At 41.4% G+C, this 21,008-nt stretch overlaps 1 protein-coding gene across 1 annotated transcript in view; it reads right to left on the reverse strand.

Annotated features, from left to right (window-relative positions):
• Window positions 1-14,304: 14,304 nt before the first annotated feature.
• The window catches only part of BCL2 (BCL2 apoptosis regulator), a 96,801-nt gene continuing 90,097 nt past the window's right edge, over window positions 14,305-21,008 (reverse strand). Inside the window, exon 2 of the mRNA XM_005233990.4 lies at window positions 14,305-19,105. Coding sequence (XP_005234047.2) covers window positions 18,971-19,105 — 135 coding nt within the window. The 3' untranslated portion in view covers window positions 14,305-18,970. The remainder of the gene's footprint in view (window positions 19,106-21,008) is intronic.

Consider the following 21,008-nt stretch of genomic DNA (forward strand, 5'->3'; position numbering starts at 1 on the left):
TTCCCCTTCCCCACCAGCTCCAATACCAGGTACTGCTGATAATCTGCAGAGGAGGAGGAGGGCACTGGCCTCGTGGCTCTTCCCTGTTACCGTGTGTCTGCACCGGGATGCCACCGGCCTCACCACATCCAGCTCAGCTCCGGTGTGTGAAGGGAGGGAGCGAGCCTTCAGAGAAAGGCAAATAGACTGCTCTGAATCTAGATGAGGAACATCAAAGACCAACAAGTAAATGAGATCAAATCTCACCAGGAAAGGATTTAACAAAGGCTGTGTTGAGAAAACGTGCTTTAAGGTGCAGGAGGGGACCTACGAATGTCCACGTTGAAGCAACGTTCACAGGCGTACTGCATCTGGCAGTGAACTCTTCATGTGCCATTAGCAAAGGAAGGCTGAGCCTGGCTATTCTACTGGAGATAAAATTAAAGTGCTTTAGGAATGATGGTGTTTATTCTGTAGGTCTTGACTCTATGGCACTGCCTGCCTTCCCTTTTGGTCTGTTTGATCCACTGCATTTTTATAGCCCATTGAGCAGCAGAATGATTCTTGTCTTCTGAGTGAGAGATGAAACAGAAGTCCTGCCTATCTGTAGGCATTAAAGATTTTGTGGTGCTATTTGTAAGCATGTCTTAAGGCTTTGGTTGTTCAGGAAATAAAACTGCTTTGCTCAGCTGCATGTGGTAGTGCAGTCAAGTCCATCATCCTCTGCAGCATCTTTCTAAAGCCTGATTCATGTGGGTTATTATATTTTCTATACCTTCTTCCTCCACATTATGCAAGAGCTTGATGATAATGAGTGGGTTTATGCCCATGGTGCTTCTGTAAGGTACAAGTTGCTATTATCCCCATTTTCTGGCTGGATTTGAGGAGCATAGAAGCAAAGTGAATACCCAAAGCCAAGAGGAAAGTCTGGCAGCAGAGGGAATTACGCTCCTGTCACACAAGTGAACGTAACTGTCCTGAAGCTAGCATACTAGCTAACATTTTCCAGGGAAATGACACAATTCTCATGAAGAAGGAATCACTAGAAATGGTCTAAAGTTTTAACCGTCACTATTTTCTTAACAAACATGAGTTTTCAAAAGATACAAAATATTTGCAGGAAATGCATGTATTTTGAGAAAGTGAAGTAAAATTTGTTAGATTCAAACCAAAACGAGTTAGGTTTATAATGCAAATGTTCCAATTGGTCTCTTTTTCCCCAGTAGAAAAAAAAAAAATAAAAAAGGAAGAAAGCTTTCTGGGGAGGGAAGGAAAAAAAGGGACCTGGTTTCTCAAATGGAATGGGAATACAAATGTATTGTCAATGGAAAAATAAGAACCACGTTGCATCTTTCCCTCGGGCTTTTCCCTCTCCAGTCTTAGTCTTTTCTAAAGACTTAACCCTAAAAGCTGTGCACCAGCACTCTGAACAACACTCCTTAGCCAAGGAAAGTTAGAGTTGGGAAGAGGTCTTGTGGCGATAACAGCAAATCCTTGTCTTTACTGTCTTTTAGGATTTACTGTCTGATAGGGTTGAACAGGGATCTCCTTAGCAGTTTTTGTTGCCTCACCTCCTTCCACTGCTTGGGTTCGGATTGCACAGTATTCCCCAGATTTGTGCACCCACACTGGGAGTCACCTGGTGTAATCCCAGTCTGTGCATAGCGGAATTATTTGTGTGCTTCTCAAGGGTCGGTTCCCCCTGCTGTGGCATACACCGCAGTGCAGCCTGCGGGCTAGCAGAAAACCATTCCCACTTTCCCCCTTTATTCCATAGCTTTTGGCATTGTAACTTTTTAGTTAAAGTTTTCTTTATCAGATCATTGGTGAGCTCTATTTCTGATTCTGCTATTTTCAAGCCCCTGAATTAGATTTTTGTTTAGAAGCTGGAAGTAGGGGAAGCACTAGAAGCAAGGCTGATTTTGTATTTTTGAAGATGCTTGGAAGTCTGCCAGAGAGCTGTCAGGTTAGTGATGGCTTGTGACATATCAAAGCATACAAGCCGGGGTTCATAATAATTCAAGATCTGTTGAAAACCAGATTGAAAAATAGCAGTGAGGGCTTTTTAAAGAGAAAACTATTATTGTGGATGCTGAATACTTAAGAGTATTTCAGCCCTTTCTGTGGGAAGAACCTGTCATTTTAGCTTCATGTGCATCCTTTGGATTTTGACTCTTTTACTAAGATTTTCAATCTTTTCATCTGTCACATGTCTTGCCCAGGTACCTGGCAGTGACACTGCCCTTATGTGCCTGCACACATGGACCCCCAGTTTCCCTGCCACCTGTGCACATGGAACTTTTCTTTCAGGCATTCATCCCCTCCCTCAGTAGTCCAGTTCCTGGCCTCTGTGGGCTTTTGTTTTTCTACAAAAAGGAACAGTTGCATCTTCTCCCAGATCAGCAGCATGAGAAGTAGCAAGAAACTTCTTGGCAGAGAGCCTAGAAAAAAATCATTTAGGTTCCACTGGGTGAACAGGGTCAGACCTTCAAAATTTCTTATGACGAGTTAAGAGGTTTTGGACAAAGATGTCAGGAAGAAATGAGAGCCCTTCTTTCAAAATGGCTATGAAATGAGAAAGCCAGATAAAAAGCAAATTTTCCTCTCGCACTGTGTAAAGGGCCTTTATGCTGAAGACATCAGCAGCTGAATGCATATAAAAAGTCGCCAACAATCATTAAGCTCAATTAATCTTATTCTTGAGCCCATGATAACATCTGTGGATTATTTAAACAAAACGATGGTGGGTAAGCAGGAGAGGAAAATTAAAGAAAAGAGGTTCTGCTGTGAACACTTGTACCACCATCACCCAAGCGACGCTGTAATATAGAAACTGGGTCAGAGACACCCCTCCCCCTCCACGCTGTCAAAGTTATTTGAGCGTCTATTGAAACCCTTACAATAGAAGAGTTTGGCTCCTGCATTGGCTAAGCAAAACTGATTTGTGTTTCTTGGTTCAGAAAAAGCTGCTGGGTAATTTTCCATGTGAGTACAATGCAGCAGCTCAGCTGATCCCTGAAAGCTGATTTCTTGGTGATTTGCTTTTCGTTTAATAAGGCACCACTGCTTTTATTTAGCATTACTAAATTGACACGCTGAATCTGTCTTTAGAAGCCTTAAACCTCTCTCTTGCCTGTGTTAGTTTTAGGAGCTGCACTGGTAGCCTTCATTCTAAGTTCAAAAGATTTCTGTAAGTCTCTTGAGATGTTGCTGGCTCCGTCATCTTATTGATGATATAAATCTAAGTTAATTAGTTTATTTGCTTCTAGGATAATTGAATTAAAATACATTAGTTTGGAAGTATGGCTTGGATAGATTCAAACACAGTGCTCTTCTGGGCTCTTCCCACTGCCGTTTTTAATTCCATGTGTGAGTCTTTCATCCTTGTTTACAGCTGTCCCATTAGCAGACTCAGCCTTCTGGTGTGTTCTGTCTGCTCTGGGGTTTTTTTTGTCTTGTTTTTCTGGCTTCTTTCAGGGAATCCCAGCGGCTCTACCTAGTCCCGAAAAGAAAACCAAGCTACGCTTCATACTTACAATGGCAGGCTGCACGTTGTCAGCAAGCATAGAACCTGGGAGTTAGGCTATCGAGAGGGACATTGTTTGGCAGTGGTCGTAAGCACTTATTCCAAAGGAGACAGGAGTGAAGCGAAATAGCAGGGTCAAGAGTTTGAACCTGTTTTCTAATATTCAATTAATACATTCTCTAATTTCACTTCCCCTCCCAGTTGCCCTCAGCATGCACTTTCACAGAGTGAGCACATGCCCTCTCACACTTTTTCTCCTTACATAAAATGTCATTTGTTTCTTGAAAATTGCCTGAATTGTTGGACAGTGTCGCCTGGAGGTGCCTGGGTGACCTATTTGGCCACAGAGCCAAGAAGATGGTTTGGGACGTGACGGCTGAGAGTTGCGCACCCTAAGTAGTTGTAGCGTAACATGTTGAGGATGCATGCTTGGGCATGGTGAAGGAGAAGGAACATAATTTCCTTGATTTCTCTGTAGCTTAGACCATTCCCCAGAAAAGGTACTTATTGTTATTGAGCAACAGTGAGAACCTTTCTGCCCGTTCATGTCTAGCTGAGTTCTGATTTTTCATCTTACTGTGTGTTAAAAAAAAAAAAAAAAAAAAAAAAGAAAGGAAAAAATACCCCAGTTTGTGTGTTACTTTCAACAGTGAACATCTCTTGAGCTACCTTTCTTGGACAGGTATGCAATTTACTATGTCAACATGTCTCCCTTGCATCTGCACTGTCAAGAAGAAGAAACAGAAATTCTTGCCATTCCAGCCTGTTGCCCATTTTGGGAGAAACTCAAGAAGGGAAACCATTTGCACGCTGAAGTTTCATGGCAGAATAACTTCTCTTGTTATCAAGGCTAATCACTTTCCAGCCCTGTCTCTGGCAAATACTCTATCTGTAATAATCAAGTCAGTGCATATGACATAGTTTTTTGACAGGACAATATTTCTTCATAATTTAGTACCATCATACACACACACAAATAGTTATAATTAGCTCTCATCCCTAAAGTTGGAAGAGCTTTTCAGTCCATTGGAGGCTGCTGGCCAATTCTCTTATCTAATTGGATGAAGTTCCTACTTTCTCCCATTTGTATGATGTCTGCTTTTACACAAACTCATTAAGTGCAGCTGTACTCAAAGTTTGTAACAACAGCCCCAGTGAAGACTAGGCAGAAGTTTAATAGCTGTTCTGTTCTCTTTTTTTCATCTGATCTCAATCCATTTTGGTGGTTGATGTGTGCCCAGACATCTTTCCCTAGCACCTACTTCTCCTCCCTCCAGCTTTTTATTATGAATTATCTTAATAAATAGAAACCAGACAAATTGCATAAGATTCATCTGTCTGTTTTGAAACCGGAGAGTTTACAGCTTGCTTTCAAGGAAGATGGATTTAAAGCAATTACTTGTTTCTGTGAGGCATGCAGAAGTTATTTTTCCCCTTCATTTTAAAGCTGGCATTAAGATGCAATCACATAATTGCTACACCATTCTTTAAATCTTCAGAGGCATTAAGCTGATTATACAGGTAGAACAGCAGCACCATAGGTAACATTATATTAAGCTTTTGGGTTTAAATAGAATTTTTGGCAAAATAAATACATTTTTTTAAAAAACCCACTTTTGTCAGTAAGACTGCTTTTTTCTCCTGTTCTTGTGTGTAATTTTGAATTTCTACTTAGTAGAGTATATATAGCCTTAGAAAGTCTTCATTTGCCAGAATTTGAATTTGTCTTACTGTATTGCCTACATATATTCAAATCACATTTACAAAGTAAGATTCACCACATACTTTCTGTAATACAGATATATCAATATTAGAAATTATTTTATAGCTTCCATGGATGTTTTTCTTCCACTGGAGAACTTATTCCAAGGCTTCCTGTGGAATTTCCTTCCCTTACCATGTTCCATCTTCCCACCAAACAAGGTCGGGAAGACTGGAGGGGAGAGGAGAACTCAGGGAAAAAATTGTCTTACAACGCTGATTGTTTCATGAGGGCACTTACCTGTGGTGGTATATGCTCTCTATATAGCCCAGCAGCAGGGAGACCTGTCTGACAGTAAGGATGACATTCGTTGGTGCTAGGGTCTGAAGTTACCGCTGTGTATGTGCACGTCTGAGTGCAAAAGAGAGGAGACGGCAAAGGAGCAGAGTGAGACACCTGTGGAGGGATTCAAAGGGACTCCCTCCTAAGCCAAATTCTGATAAGGACGGATATTTCCTTTTTCTGATGCCTCACCCCCTAGCACCAATATTCCCTTCAGGTTGTAGGGTTCTTCTGGCTCTGAAGGTCACCGAAGGCTTGGTCCTTCTGAAGTTCACAATACCTTTAGCTCCATACAGGATTATTTAAAGATACAAACATCTTGCAAAATCCAAAGCCCAATATGAGTAGGGAGGACTGACAAGTAGGGAGGACGTACTGAATCCTGCCTGAACTTGCTCCACCTTGTAGTCCTCTCTCAGTTCAAGCAATCATAAAGAGATAGAGTTGAACATTTTGTTTCTGTTTCTGTGAGAGTATGAAAAATTAGTAACGTTGTTACCAAGTCCCTGGTGATGGCTGTCAGTAGACCTTTAGGGCAAAGTTCATGTGTGCAGATTGATTAGCAGTCTTCTCAATGATGACACAAACAGGTGGTTTAATTGATTGTTCTAATATAAAACTTAATCTCAGCCAGAGTCACAAGTAGATTTAACTGATAAATGTCTTTACTCCAAAAATGAAATCTGCAAACATACCTTGTTTTCACATAGTTGGCTCCATCTGTAGGCATCATGTGCTCAGCTCCTCTTTAGACAAATATGAAATACGGGCATTCTTCTGGTTTAGAGTCCCATAGCTTTTGCTGTTCCCTCTTGGGGCTGCTGCCCCATGTGTGCATAAGGTAAGTTTGCCTGACACTCGTAAGTGAGAACAGTTAGGTCTCTTCTACCCAGTAAAGATATTTTTTATAATTGACCCTTACCACCCTGTTGTCTTCTAAGTATGCAAAGTTATTTTTATAGGAAATACTTTACATATTAAAAGGGCTCATATAACACCAGAATATTTGTTTTGCCAGCTACAGTCATCATGGGCACGTCATTAAAATGACAACGGTAGCTGCTCTGTGCTGTCTAATTTTGTAATGTTTTGACAGAATTTAAGACATGAATGTATGTTTGTGCTACTAGTCATTGGTGAATCATACCACTTAATTGGATGGGTCAACAAGATAAATACATGTGGTCTTTGGGAAATGAAAATGGCTCCTTTCATTTATGACTTTGAGTTTGTTTGTACACTGCTTTTGTTGGAAGTAGCATTAGTTGATGGAGATTACGGAAAAAGTGGTGATTTATTTTCCTAACACTTGAGTGAGTGGTGATAGTTGTTGGAGGATGTGATGACAGAAGGAAAGCGGGTTTTAATTTTGGTTTTGAAGTGTGTGGGAGTGGGCAAATGGATACTCAAGACACATTAATGAAGTTATGTTGGCAACTGTTAAGTGTGAAGTCTGTCATGTATCTCATTGCAATGAATGCATCTTTATGAGCAAACTGCATTGGAGACATCTGTGCAATTGTCAGCTGTAACTAAAGAAAAGGATGATGCAGCAGTGGACATACTGTTGAAAATGACGGACAGGTTTTTTTTTATGTGGGTGTGTATACTTCCATTTGCCAAAAGTGACATAGTTTTTGGCTAGCTAATTCTTTCCAAGTAACTACTAAATCAAAAAAATTAATTGAACCCAGAGACTTCATTTTTTAAAAAAGATTTTTTTCCTGCAGGAGAAAATTTGGACATTTTAGGGCAAGCGAATGGGGGCTTTTTGATCATGTTGGTGGCATTCTGGAGATGCATAGAGAAATTGCTCCCAGAAAGACTTGGGAAAGCATGAGGTAAAATGTCACTTGTCAGGCATGCAAAATAAGCAAAGAAACTGATACTGCTCAGATGAGGGGACATCTGTGTTTGCCTGTGTTGTGCTCACTTGTGATACGTGTCGCAGCTGTGCCATTTTCCATTTTTCTAGTACCTTTCTGACTGTATCACAGGGTTTTGTGTTGCTTTCAAAGGGGCTTGCGAGTATTGTAGAGGGACAGCTAGGGTTTTGTCCTTGTAAGGGATGAGCAGGACTTGGGATCGCTCTGATTTTTTTCCAGCTACAGAGCTTCCCACCACAATCACCCTGACCTTTAAGAAGAATAAAGATATTTGAAGAAAGATCCATGCTTTTCTTAGGTAGTTAAGAGTAACCTTGTTTGGCAGTGGAAGCTATTCTGCAGCTACCAATGGCTCCACTTCCAGTGCAGTACTAAAATATCTCTTCCTGGATCCAGTTTATTTTAATGGAAGTTTCCCAGTAGCTGGTGATGGGAGTAGTTCTTGAGTTGGTAGTGTGCTTTGAAAAGTGTATGATGTGAAGAGGAGCCTAGACCTATCTGAACCTTGGATGCTGTCTCATCTTTTCTTGGAGGTAGCTGTATAGGTTTTTTTTTCTTTTTATAACTCTTGACTATCTTTTATGACCTCTGAGCTGGCCCTCCTTTCCCCGTCCACCTTAGCAGAAAACAAGGAAGTAGCCGCAAAGTAACAGGACTGACATCTAATTCCAGAACTGGAAGCTGTGATTTGAATGTAACTGGAAGCAGTGCTATTTGTCCTTGGTTAAAGATTGATTTTATGTCCCTAAGGAAAACACTGGGACAATTCATCGTGCTGATTTAGGTGGTCAACAGCTAGCACGAAGGGCTTATTACATACCTTGTCTGTGAAGTGGAGGAGTGAGGAGGAGCTGAAAATGAGCACCTTTGTTTAAAATACATCTGTTTCTTTTCCATGGCCACGTTTTTTAAGTGTAAAATGTATCAGCTTCTTTTAGAGCTCTGTGTTGGAGGAAGCTGTGCCTGCTGCTAGCAGTAAATGAGTTACTTAATGAGAAGAATGTTTGCAAAGCCTGGAGAGAAATAGCAGCTGCTTTTTTAAGTTCAAAAAATAAACCCCTATAACATTTCAAAACTGTAGTAAGATGAAGTTGTGGGGTTTTTTTAAAGGCCTGAATGAAAGGAAATTAGTTATGTGTAGGGGGTGCTGAGTGGCCCAGGCACCTCACCTGTTTTATTCCTAGCTGTAGAGGGAATTTGAAGTTGGACACCAGATGGAAAGCAAACCCAGAGCCATATGAACTACTAGCCAGTTTCCTTCAGCAACATTAATTTACAGTCTCATGAGAGAACACCTTGGTTTGCTGCCAGTTTTGGCTTCGAGTCAAATTATGGGAGGGCAGAGCAGTGCAGGCGGCGGTCCCTTTCAGGCCATGCTGGCTGGGTGGTGGAGCAGACGGCAGCGCCCGCTGGCTGGGCTCTGCTGCACGCATTACAGAGTGTGTCTGCACCCTGGCTCCCCGCTGAAAAAAAAAAAAAATTAATTATACTGCAGCGCTGTGGCTTCTCCTCCACCTGCCGGGATTATTACAAGGTGCTGGCATCTTTATGCTACAAAAAGGGGCGAGCCAAAACTTGCGCTTGAGGTCGGTGGACGTGTTGTGCATTGCTGGGTCCTGCCAGCAAATTCTTCGGTTGTTTGGGTGGAGGGGGGGCGGTGGATGTGGCGCAGCTCAGGAAGAGGGGCTGCTTAGCCAAAGGCACTTTGATTTGGCATTTGCAGTGCTGTGGGATTGCATAGTAACAGGTATGGAAGCGTGATGCCTCTCAGCATTTCCCCGTGATATCATCTTGAAGGAAATGCATTTCCAAACTGCCTTGAAACCTGCTGGGCATTCCCACATGGCTCATGGGTTGACTTTCCAGTCTTTTACTGTTTTCTTTCCAAACTGCCCAGAAGTCATGCTTTTTATTTTATTTTTTTTAATAGTTCTGAGGTGCTGTTAGGATTTGATGCATAAGACTGTGACAGGACAAGGAGCAATGGTTCAAACTGGGAGAGTGTAGATGTAGATAGGATATTAGGAAGAAGTTCTTTACCGTGAGAGTGGTGAGGCACTGGAACAGGTTGCCCAGAGAAGCTGTGGGTGCCCCATCCCTGGAAGTGCTCAAGGCCAGGCTGGATGGGGCTTTGGGCAACCTGGTCTAGTGGAAGGTGTCCCTGCCCATGGCAAGGGGGGTTGGAACTAGATGATCTTTGAAGGTCCCTCCCAATGCAAACAATTCTCTGGTTCTATGAAATGGCACGCTCAGACAACTAGAGGTATGTGCTGTCACACAAGTGTCTTGGAGGGTTGAACCCTAGAAGAGAACAAAAGGCTTTTTGACAAATGAGTTGTTTTCAGGTTTTTGCAATAAGCTTTTAGTAAATCAGGGATGATTTTTTCCACTGCAGCAATAATGTACAGTCTGGGTTTTTGTCTGTTTCAGTGCTGAACACAGCATTTTCTCGTTTCACAATTTCTAATGTGGTTGCCCCAACAAAGACAAAGATTGGGGGTCTATCAAAGCTGTTGCCACCCCAGCGTGAATGAGTAACTTGTGGCCTCAGTCAGTGGTCAGTAACAGACTGCACACATTGACCTTTTATGTGTTTGCATCAGATTTGCTTGTCAGTTCATGTCTATAAGACATGAAGCTTACTGTGTTTTAGTGGTACAATAAATCCAATTTCGGAATTCATGGTACTTGACTGAAAGCAGTTTTTGAAGGAGTATATGAGGCAGCTGCATGGCATGCATTTACATAAATGTATGACACAAAGTGCTGCTCCAGTGTAAGCCCTGCTGGGTCAAGGTGACCAAACTTTTTTCCCCTACTGTAAGTTAACTTTCTGCCACAGGGCTTGATGGTGAATGGGTGTGGTGGGTTGACCCTGGCTGGATGCCAGGTGCCCACCAAAGCTGCTTTATCGCCTCCCTCCTCAGCTGGACAGGGGAGAGAAAATATAATGGAAAGCTTGTGTGTCAAGACAAGGACAGGGAGAGATCACCCACCAATTACCGTCACAGGCAAAACAGATGACTTGGGAAATTAGTTTAATTAATTAACAATCAAACCAGAGTAAGATAATGAGAAATAAAACCAAATCTTAAAATACCCACACCCCTCCTTTCTTCCCGGGTTCAGCTTCATTCCTGATATTCTCTACCTCCTCCTCTCCAGTGGAGCAGGGGGACGAGGAATGGGGGTTGCAGTCAGTTCATCACACACTGTCTCTGCCACTCCTTTCTCCTCACACTTGTCCTCTGCTCCAGCATAGGGTCCCTCCCATGGGAGACAGCTGTCCACAAACTTCTCCAACATGTGTCCTTCCCACAGGCTACAGTCCTTCATGAACTGCTCCAGCGTGGGTCCCTTCCATGGGGTGCAGCCCTTCAGGAAGAGACTGCTCCAGCGTGGGTCCCCCAGGGGGTCATGAGTCCTGCCAGAAACCTGCCTCAGCCTGGGCTCCTCTCTCTCAGGTCCCGACAGGAACCTGCTCCAGTCTGGGCTTCTCACAGATCACAGCCTCCTTTGGGCATCCACCTGCTTTGGTGTGGGGCCCTCCCTGGGCTGCAGGTGGAGATCTGCTGCACCTCCACCGTTAATCTCCATGGGCTGAGGGGCACAGCCTGCCTCACCATGGTCTTCACCACAGGCTGCAGGGGAATCTGCTCCGCTGCCTGGAGCATCTCCTCCCCCTCCTTCCTCACTGACCTTGGTGTCTGCAGAGTTTCTCTCACATATTCTCACCCCTCTCTCTGGCTGCTGTTGCCACTGTGCAGGGTCGTGTGTGTGTCCCCCCCACCCCCTTCTTAAATATGATATCCCAGAGGCGCTACCACCATCGCTGATGGGCTTGGCCTTGGCCGGTGGCAGGTCCATCTTGGAGCTGACTGGCATTGACTCTATCAGACATAGTGGAAGGTTCTGGCATCTTCTCACAGAAGCCACCCCTGTAATCCACCCCCCCACCCCGCTACCAAAACCTTGCCATGCAAACCGAGTACAACAGGATAAAGGCTGTTTGTGCCACTGTAGCTAGATGATGCTGGATCAGGTGTCTTTCATCCCCCTACAACCTGAATAAACACCTTGGCGTGGGCTGTGGCTGCTTTGACAGAAATGGCATCAGATGTCTCTTCATAATCTGGAAGAAACTATTTCAGTTGGGTGGTCTAGCTATGCAGAGACCACCACAGTGCTTTTGATCACAGTAGCATAGCCTGAGATACAAACATTGGACATTATTGTTAATAAGCCACTAATAGTACCATCCACATATATTACACCTTACCTGCCAAAGGGTCTTCAGTGTTCCCAAAGAGGTGAGAACAGTAATATTCTGGAAGGCACAGGTGAGAAAGGGAAAAGTTTACTTACTGCATATATTGAGGCTCAGTAATCTTTTTAGAGTGGGAATGTACAGGCGGGGAGAGATTTAAACCTGCAAGAAACTCCAGGCAGCCTCAAGGAAATTACTAACCAGGACATCGGAGAGCATCTCTGGCCAGGTAGGCAGGTAAGTGTCTGTATCTTATCAGATGGTCAAAGAAAGAGAAGGAGGTTCCTTTTCTGTTTCATCTCCAAATAAACAGATTGGCTAGCTTTTATTTCTGTCATCTGTGGCTTTGTAGAGCTCTGCACCTGCACCATCTGCTCCAGAAGCACATTTTTATCTGCATGACCAGGACCTTGTTTGAATTTGAGTGCCAATTTCAGACCTTCTTGCTATAATTAAGGGATTATATTCCCACTGTTGTGGTCATCCTTGTAATGGGAGTTCTGAAGGACACAAGCGGAAGAGGGCACACTAATACCTTTCTCCAGGCTATCCAAGAGGCAACTCAGTACATTTAAAATGAATTGCACTGGTCAGTACCAGAATAGGTATCCCCACTGGAGAGGAAGAAGGCATCTTCTGGTTGAACTAATCCAGAAACAGTTTTCAGAATACGGCAGGACAGCAAGGAGTGCGCCTGCACCTTGAGAAGTCCTGAAAAAATTAGATACTGATAGTTTTTACTGACTTGTGTATTTACCCCTTTGAGGTTTCAGAGAGGTATTCTGAACATTTTCAGTACTCGTGCTCGATTGTACTGTGGTGCAGTAAACTACAGGCTATGATGGGATGCTTCAAGAGCTGCTGTGTTGTTTGTCCCTCTGTGTAAGTCAGTTTCTTGCAGTGCACAAATCTTGACTACTTGGTCTTTTGCCCTGAGTAAAATGTCTTCAAAGGCAGTTCTTAATACCAAAAAGTTACTTCTAAGAGAAGGCTAACTCATCTTAGTGCCAGACGTTATGTGAAACTTAAATGGCATGCAGTTATTATCTGGCCATTCATACTGGAATAAATTTAACTTTGTATCATTTGCAGTCTCCCTTTAAATATTTAATAAGCTAGGGGGACAAAACCAGTAGCTAGAGGTACTACAGGACTGAGAGCCTGCCGCCGCGGAGAGACTGCAGCTGCCAGCAGTGCAGCTTCTGTGGAGACTTACAGTGCTTGAAACCTGTTGGCTACATTTTGATAAGGCAACTTTCTGGTTCTGGCCAGCAAAACTTGTTTTAAAGGTGATTCTACCTAATTTTCAGATAGCCAAACCCCATCTTAGCTACCAGGTCTAACATTCATTTTGGCTTTATCCAGACCCCATCTGTTCTCTGATGCTTGGTCCCCGTGCTAAGGTAGGCGTTTAATCACGGGTGCTAATCTGTTCGTTTTTGAGAAAAACTGGAGTCAGGAAAGAGGAGAATCACTGATTTACCCGATATTGCTGAACTCGGTTTGCCTCCCTAGGGGAACTTAATTCCATCTTCCTTCGTTAGGTTTTTAGCTAGAAAAAATGACAATGCTGAGGCTACTTTCCTCCAAGTGCTTTTCCTCTTTTTTTCAGTCTCAGAATAATTGGAGTGGGGGTGTGTGGGTGTGTGTGGGGGTGTGTGGTGGTGTGAGTGTGTGTGAGAATGGCAGTACTTGTAGAACTGCAAATTTCCTTACCTTCTGCTTTGCAAAGGATTTAGTAACCTTGCTCTCTGCTGGACAGTTTAATCCCAGAGCCAAGAGGACATTCTGTTAGTTGTGTTCTGCTGTTGTTGCTGCTTCTTTTTGTTTCAGGCCGACTTCCTCCACCTTCTCTGTCTTCAGGGACACAGACAGAGGGGTGGACGTTTTGCATGTGTCTCAGTTGTCCTTGAAAGGCATTGAACTGCTAACTGCAGGCCCTCACAAGTGCATCCATGACAGCAGAGTGCACGCTCAAAGCTGCAAAACCCACTCGGGAAGCAGGGTAAATTCTTAGGGCAGTTAAATACTCATTACCTGAGCTCATTTACCTATGTTCTACGCGAACTAAAGCCACAGAAGGAATGTGGCAACAACTGTGATTTGAGGGCAAATTAATATGAGGCTTTAAAAAGCGAAATACCACAATATCTGGTGGAAACCTATCATAACTGTAACAAACCTTCAGCAGTAACAAAACTGTTTCTGTTTCTCCTGTTGAAACTTGCTATTATGCTTTTCCAGCTCCTTTCTACAAGGACAAAAAGTAGCATTAGCAAATAAACAGAAGGGTTTTGCTGCACTTTCCACAAGACATTACATGTATGGGATAGCAGAATGGGTGACACTGTCCTTGGGTCCCAAAGCGTATGGTTACACCTGTGGACTGTATTTTGTGCAGCAGCAGCTTGTAAAACCTGGGTTGATTGCACCTCGATGCACAGAGGCCTTCAAGGAAGGCTAACGAGTACTGGCCAATGCTAAGCAGAACATGCCAATACAACTATCAGGAACAAAACATCACGTTTTGTTTATGGGATTACACTCAAAATGTTTGAGTAGTTTTTTATCAACAAATCCTAAACAATGCAAATGCAAAACAAGTAACTCACAGTGTGCTTTATTATTTTTTCACAATATAAACTAGACAGACATGGGAAGTTTAATGGCAGCATGTTCTTATAACATTTTAAAGACAAAGAACAACATAATCATATTAAATGATGATAAACTGACAAACTACATTACCATACATACATCATCCAAAGGTACTGGATAAACAATATCTGCTTATGTACATTTATGCTGGTGATAATTAAAAATCAAATATTCAGAAGAAAAAAATATGCTATTTAAATTATAAAAATATACAGTTTTTGTGTGGAACTCTTAATGCTGTATAACTTTTTGAAGAAGATTTCATTGTGTGATGAAGCTGCATTAATTTAGTATAGGAGTGTGGTTTAAACCAAATACAGACTAAATTAGCTCTTTTGTCTTCCTTCTATTTAGCCTTGTTTGAAAGAGATAGGAATGAAAAACATAGCTGGGCTTCTGCAATGAGAAAGAATTTTTATACTTATAAATCAAAAGGTGTTTAATTTTTTACATAGTACTGAGCCATAAACTCGTAATACAAATGAATCATTTTTCTAGCTTGTTTAAAGATAGAGGGAAAAAAAGACAGGCTTTAAACATGCTACTTCACTATACTTTTAATCAATAGGATTTCTAAGTTTGTGGAGTGCAGGTGCACAGCTAAGCAGAGTGTCATGCTTCAGGGTCAAAGCATGCAGTCCTTACGTATAGCTGACTCCCACTGCCTCATCTGGGCAGACTGTGCATGCAAGCACTGGTGGGACTGGGTCTGTATTCCTTGAACTGCATCACCTTCGTGTTTCCCTTGCACATCTTGTTTCAGAGAAATGTATTTTTTTTATAATTGTTCCTTATTAGTGCAACCCTACTCAGAGCTGTAGTCCCCACTCACAACACCAAACTGATGAACTTTTATAGTGATTGGATATCTGTTTTACAGTGATTTACAAATAATTTTGTCATTGAAAATTTTTAGCAATTGTAATCATGTAGCGCACACATTTGTAGCTGGTTTTAGTTAAAAGTTATTTTCAGACCTTCTTGGGCGAACTCCTGCATCATATGAAACTTGAGATTTTCTTACTTACCAATGTCATTCTCTGTACCTTCCAGCCCCCTTCCTTATACATCTATTCTCTGTTACCCTGATAACCCCATTACTCCTCTGGTGGATCCAGTGCTTGTTCTATTAAGAAATGTCCTCTGTGTCAGCTCTGATTTCAGAATATTGAACTTGCAGAATTTTTTTCTTGTTTTTCCATCTGCTCCTAACATACTAATCTACAGCAGATCTTAGGTGAATTTACAGATTATTTTTTGTTTCAGAAGCAAAATATTTTCTGTCATTATTTTCTTAATAAAGGGAGTGAAAAAGAGTTAATGACAAATAAATTGAATACAGCAAAATCTAGTATTTCTCTTAAATTCATACAGATTTCCTGTTTTGCAGAAGACTGCCTTCAGAATTAACAAAGTTTTATAGTGAAGAGTAATTGTGGGGTCTCTGTAACTCTGTGGGGTTACTCTGCCCTTATATCATCCTTTTTCAAGGGAAAGGATGAGCAATGAACAAGTTCCAGGTAAGAGTCATCTTTAACCAAGGAGACATTTCAGTGATCGCTTTGTTTCCCTCCACTCTCCTCTTCCTTTGTTGTCCTCTGATCTTCTGTACCTAACCAACTTCAGAAGTGTCCCTCTTTTTTAATTTTTTGCTTTTCCTACTTGGATATGCTGGGAGTGGTCAGCTGTGTGTGCATACATAGTAACACAGGATGGATTTTCACTGAAGCATAGTCATGGAGCATGGAAGTCTGTAAGGCATTTTGTGGGGGAAAAAAAATTCTTATGTGAAAGTGTAATGAAGAATAGGAAAGACAGGAATTATTGCAAAAGAAATGCAGGAGTGAGAGGAGAGGATTTTATTAAAGAAGTTCAAGCTTTTATATACATTCAATGTTTCTAATATGTTTTTTAATAAATGTATTATCAACTATCATTATACCTAATGCAGCCACAATACTGTACTATTCTGCAGTCAGAATGGGAAAACTCCATTAGCTCTTTAATAAAATAAAACCAACAGTCATCATGACTCTTCTTTTTGCCTGGTATTAACTAATACACTGGGAAGTCCAGTGAGTAGACACAACAGAACACAAAATCCTCAGTATTTATTTAAATGTGTATCATGTGTCTTCTTCATATTATTTCTAAAGCAGCTTTAAAAACTTTTGCCATTGGAAGGTATTAAAAAATAAAACCCATTCAAATTATCCTGGTAGTATAGCAGCACTGGAATTGACAGTTACTCTTTTACCACTTTTGACAATGTAAACCTTTAATAAAATAAACAATATTGAAACAATTTGAGGTCTAATAGTTCATGAACTTTAATGGGCGTATGGGCACAAATTGAAACGAAGACTAGATTGTGAAATGAAACATTAGCTCGATACCAGCCAACTCCAGTTGTGAAATTGGCTGCAGACAAATTCGGCTTGGAAGCTGAAAAAAACCAAAGCCCACACTCAATCCACAATATTTGGTTGCTCCCATCTCAAATATTTTTCATACGAACCCTACACGAGCATGCCCACTTCTGACAGAAGCACTCTGAAAACATTGCAGGTGCTTTTTGTTTGATGGTGAGATTTTTCTTTTTTTTTTTTTTTTTTCATCAAGCATAGTTCACATTTTTGTGTTCTTAGAAACATTTCCTTTCTATGTTTCTATAAAATTAAAAGTCATTTCAAATTTGAAAAGTAAGCTTGCTCCATCTTTGCTCATACAAAGTGTAGGTGCCATGACTAAATAGCAGTAAAAATGCTGAGATGTACAACTCTTAAACAAACAAACAAAAAAGCAGCTTTGAAGACACAACATCAACTACAGCCTTAACATTGAACATATTACATTCCCAAGTTAATGGAGATATTTTGCATATAATGCCACAAAGTTATTCGACTGAAATCTTGAGGTTGAATCTACAGTTTATTCACTGTATTTTTTTCCCACCCTTAGAGCACTTATTTATTGTATGGTACATTTCATCCAGAGCTTTGCAACTTTTTCTTTCTGTGTCTGGATGTCCAAATATCCACAAATCCCAGATTTCATAAGTTTCATAGAAAAAATAGGAGTGCTTGACTTAAACATTTGAAGCTGGACGTTTCCATGCCTCGGAGCAGCCTGTGGGACACACTTCAGATTCTTCGATTTCGTCAGGGCTCTTGGCCCCCTCCAAGTGCACGGAAAGCCCCGCTTTAAAATGCATTGACACATCTGGTTTCAGAACACAGGTCTGTTTATAAAACTGTATACCAAGTACTCTGCATTATTTTACTTGAGTTGCATTTTGTAACGTGAGCAGATGACTTCACCCCCACACACACCCCTTTTCCTCCACCCTATTTTCACTTAAAACGACAGTAGGCACCTGCGCGACCGAGGTGTCAGAGAGTCTCTGTCCAGAGAGAGGATCTGGAGTTTCTTCATCATCTTTTCTTCTGTAGACAGTCTTAGGAAATTATTAGCATGAAATAATTTTGAGGGCGAGGGGCAGGAGGATAAAGCTCACTTTCTTTTCCTGTTATGAAAATGAACTTGATTTTGGTGTCCAGTTTGATAAACAAGGATAGTCAGAGCTAATCTGTAACTCAGCTGAGGTCTGCTTCTTGCCAAATAAAATTAAGATCTTTTTCAACTTTCAGGGATTTAGAGACCACGTCTAATTGGTTTCAAACCCCTGGAGGAACTCAGTAAGTAAACAGGATTAGTTGCAGATATGAGCCCACTAAAGTGGGACACAGGTCAGGTCTTCAGACTCCAGCTCTGCTCTGTCGAAGCAGGCACTTAAGGTCTCCTGATGTTTCTGTGTCAGTAGCCGCAAAAAAAAGTTTCACTGCTGAGAAAATCATCGGAACAGCAATTTCCTGCAAGCCCCAAAGATTTAACTTCACACTTCTATTAAAAAAAAGTATTTGAGTTGACATGTGTTAGGGTATTGTGATTATGATGTGATGGCACAACCGGTAGCTTAAAAATGCGTGTTTACAAGGCATAGGCAATCATATTTCCAACTGTTCTCCTGTAGGTATAGCCAGGTGTCCTTCAAGAAGTTGCCATCTTGACTCCACGTATGTACCATGTTGAATCATTTACTCTTATCAGTTCTTGCCAGCAGGACAGGGTGAGAACTTTGTTCACACTGACCTTGTCTTTCAGATCCCTCCCAGCCATCTAGAAAATGCAAGAAAAATCAACACAATTATGCAGCCTTTAGCAGCTCAAGTAACTGCCCTTGTAAGTGTAAGCAGGTAGGTCTTTGTCAGTATATTTGCTCTTCAAAGATAAAATAATCCAGCCAGCTGCATTAATTAAAAAAAGAGCCTAAAAGACTTTGGGGCTCATTACAGTTAAGAATAACAACATGATGTGATGACAGATACAACTTGCAGAGTTTCTGAAAATAGCAGGTTAAAATGTAAATATCTTTTAATAAATAATTTTCCTGCAATGTAAAAATAAATGATATTTCCTTTGGCAGTAATAGCTGATTTAATCTTTAGCTGGGAAGTTGTTTTGCTCATAAAATATCATTGTGCTACAGAAAAAAAAATATTATTTTGTTGTTTTGAAAGACTTTTGTAATCCACGATAAATGGGTGACTCTACTTATGTCCAAGATAAGCGCCAAGAGTGATGCAAGCTCCCACCAGAACCAGACTCAGGATAGTCTTCAGAGAGATCCAGGAGAAATCAAACAAAGGCCTCATACTGTTGCCATACAACTCCACGAAGGCATCCTAGAAAGGGAAATAATGGAATATCAAAATTGCAGTAACTTTTTCAAAGAAGGAGAGCAACTTCTTCACACTCAACGATCATCCAGCAATCACACCAGCACAAAAACCCCACACAAACCTATTAAAATAGTGATTTTGGAGTTATGTTTTTGTGCAGTATTTAGCACAAAGCTCTCCTGTCTATTTCTGTACAAATACTTCTGAAATTACTTACGGTTGTGACTTCTGCTTTAGGCATGCCCAGTCAAACAGAAGATATAGAAGCAGCATTTTTAAGTACAAGTACCACCATTTTGGCTTTTGAATGTTGTTGTGTATACAAACAACAAAGGAGGTAAATTAACCTTCATTCTCCAGATCTTTCATTTCCACTGAACATGGGGCATCTATATTGCTGGTCAGCTTTGCTGAAAATAGGGCAGTATTTATTTGGTTCCCTTGGGATTGGTTCAGAAGACCATGTGTAGTAGCCACAGATGCTTCTTCCATATGGACTGAAGCTGTTAGGGTTGTTACACCTTTGATGGTCTTGCACAACTTTCATCAAAAGAAGTGACACCATGGTCCTGTGCTGCTGCTAATCATGTCTTGGATGTGGCAGTGGTCTGGCTGCAGGGTCTGTTGGGCCAACAAACTGATCTGATAGCCTTTCCTAAAAAAGAACTGTCTCGCCATGCGATCATCTTGTCAATCTGATTTGCCCTCCAGCCAAGACATTCAGCTAGATGAAGAGGAAGGGAAGCACACAGTGGTGCCACTTCTCACACTGCCCATGAGTCACCTGGTAAGAGGTGCAGGGGGAGTCCTCTGCCTCAGCCCTGCCCAACCCACCCTGGGCTTCTCCTTCAAGCTGCAGTTCCTCCATCTATGGAGAGCTGTTTTGTAAAGCTGCTCCAGGAAAGTCTGGAGGTGTGTGCAGGCACTGAATGGACAGGCTGTTTAAGTAGCAAAGATAAAGTTTTTGTGACTCATAAATACAATGGGATTTGGTGCGGGTAGCGGTCAGACTGGTGATGCTCTGCATGTAATGCCTTTCTTTTAGGCTGCAATTCCTAACAAACATGAAGCTTCACGGCATTCCTGAGAGACAGATAAATAGTACTGTATAGTACGAAAGCAGTAAATAGCAAAGCTGAATGACTTTAAAAATGTGACAAAACTGATAGCATCATTTAGGGCAACTCTTTTATTATGCAGCCAACCGAGGTCTGCTCCCAAACTACTGAGATAAACCCGCGAAACAGCTATCTAATGTGGAGGGGTCTGTCTCTACCTTTATTATGCTAGACTTCCCATTTTTGGTAGAAGTTAATATTCTCTGTTTATGTTACAGTGCCTTTAGCTATTTTGTAATGTTACTATGCTAGGAGGGAACCTGCCTTCTAAAAATGCATATATGTTATGGTTTACAGCAGGAATTAAAGAAAGAAAGGTCTCCATTATTAATATAAACCTTACAGCCAAGTTAATTTTCTGTAAATTGTGTTAAATTAGCCTCCATCATGAGCCACCTCTAGCTATTGTAAGAATAAGAGTTTGTGGTTTTACCACGAGAGGGCGTGTAAGGTTTTTTAATATTTTGCCATTTTGACTCCTATTCACTAGACATGGAGTGAGATTCAAATAAATAATAGGTATTTCCTTCCAAAATACGTTAGTACATTAAGTAATATTGGTGCATGTTGTAGGTAAGACTGGGTGTCAGTAGGTAAAAGCCGGTAACAGAATAGCTATAGCCATTGACCTGAAAATACGTCTGCTTCCTGCATTTCTCAGTGCTTGTTCCTCCAGGCAATAACTTTCAAACTTGGGTTTCTAAAGGTATATTCTTAAGTGAAAGCAGCTTAACCTTTGGGGGAAAAGTTTTAATGCAAACTCTTCATTCCGTAGAAAATTTGGCAAC

Source organism: Falco peregrinus, chromosome 3 (genome assembly GCF_023634155.1).
Source record: "Falco peregrinus isolate bFalPer1 chromosome 3, bFalPer1.pri, whole genome shotgun sequence".
Classification (NCBI taxonomy): Eukaryota; Metazoa; Chordata; class Aves; order Falconiformes; family Falconidae; genus Falco; species Falco peregrinus.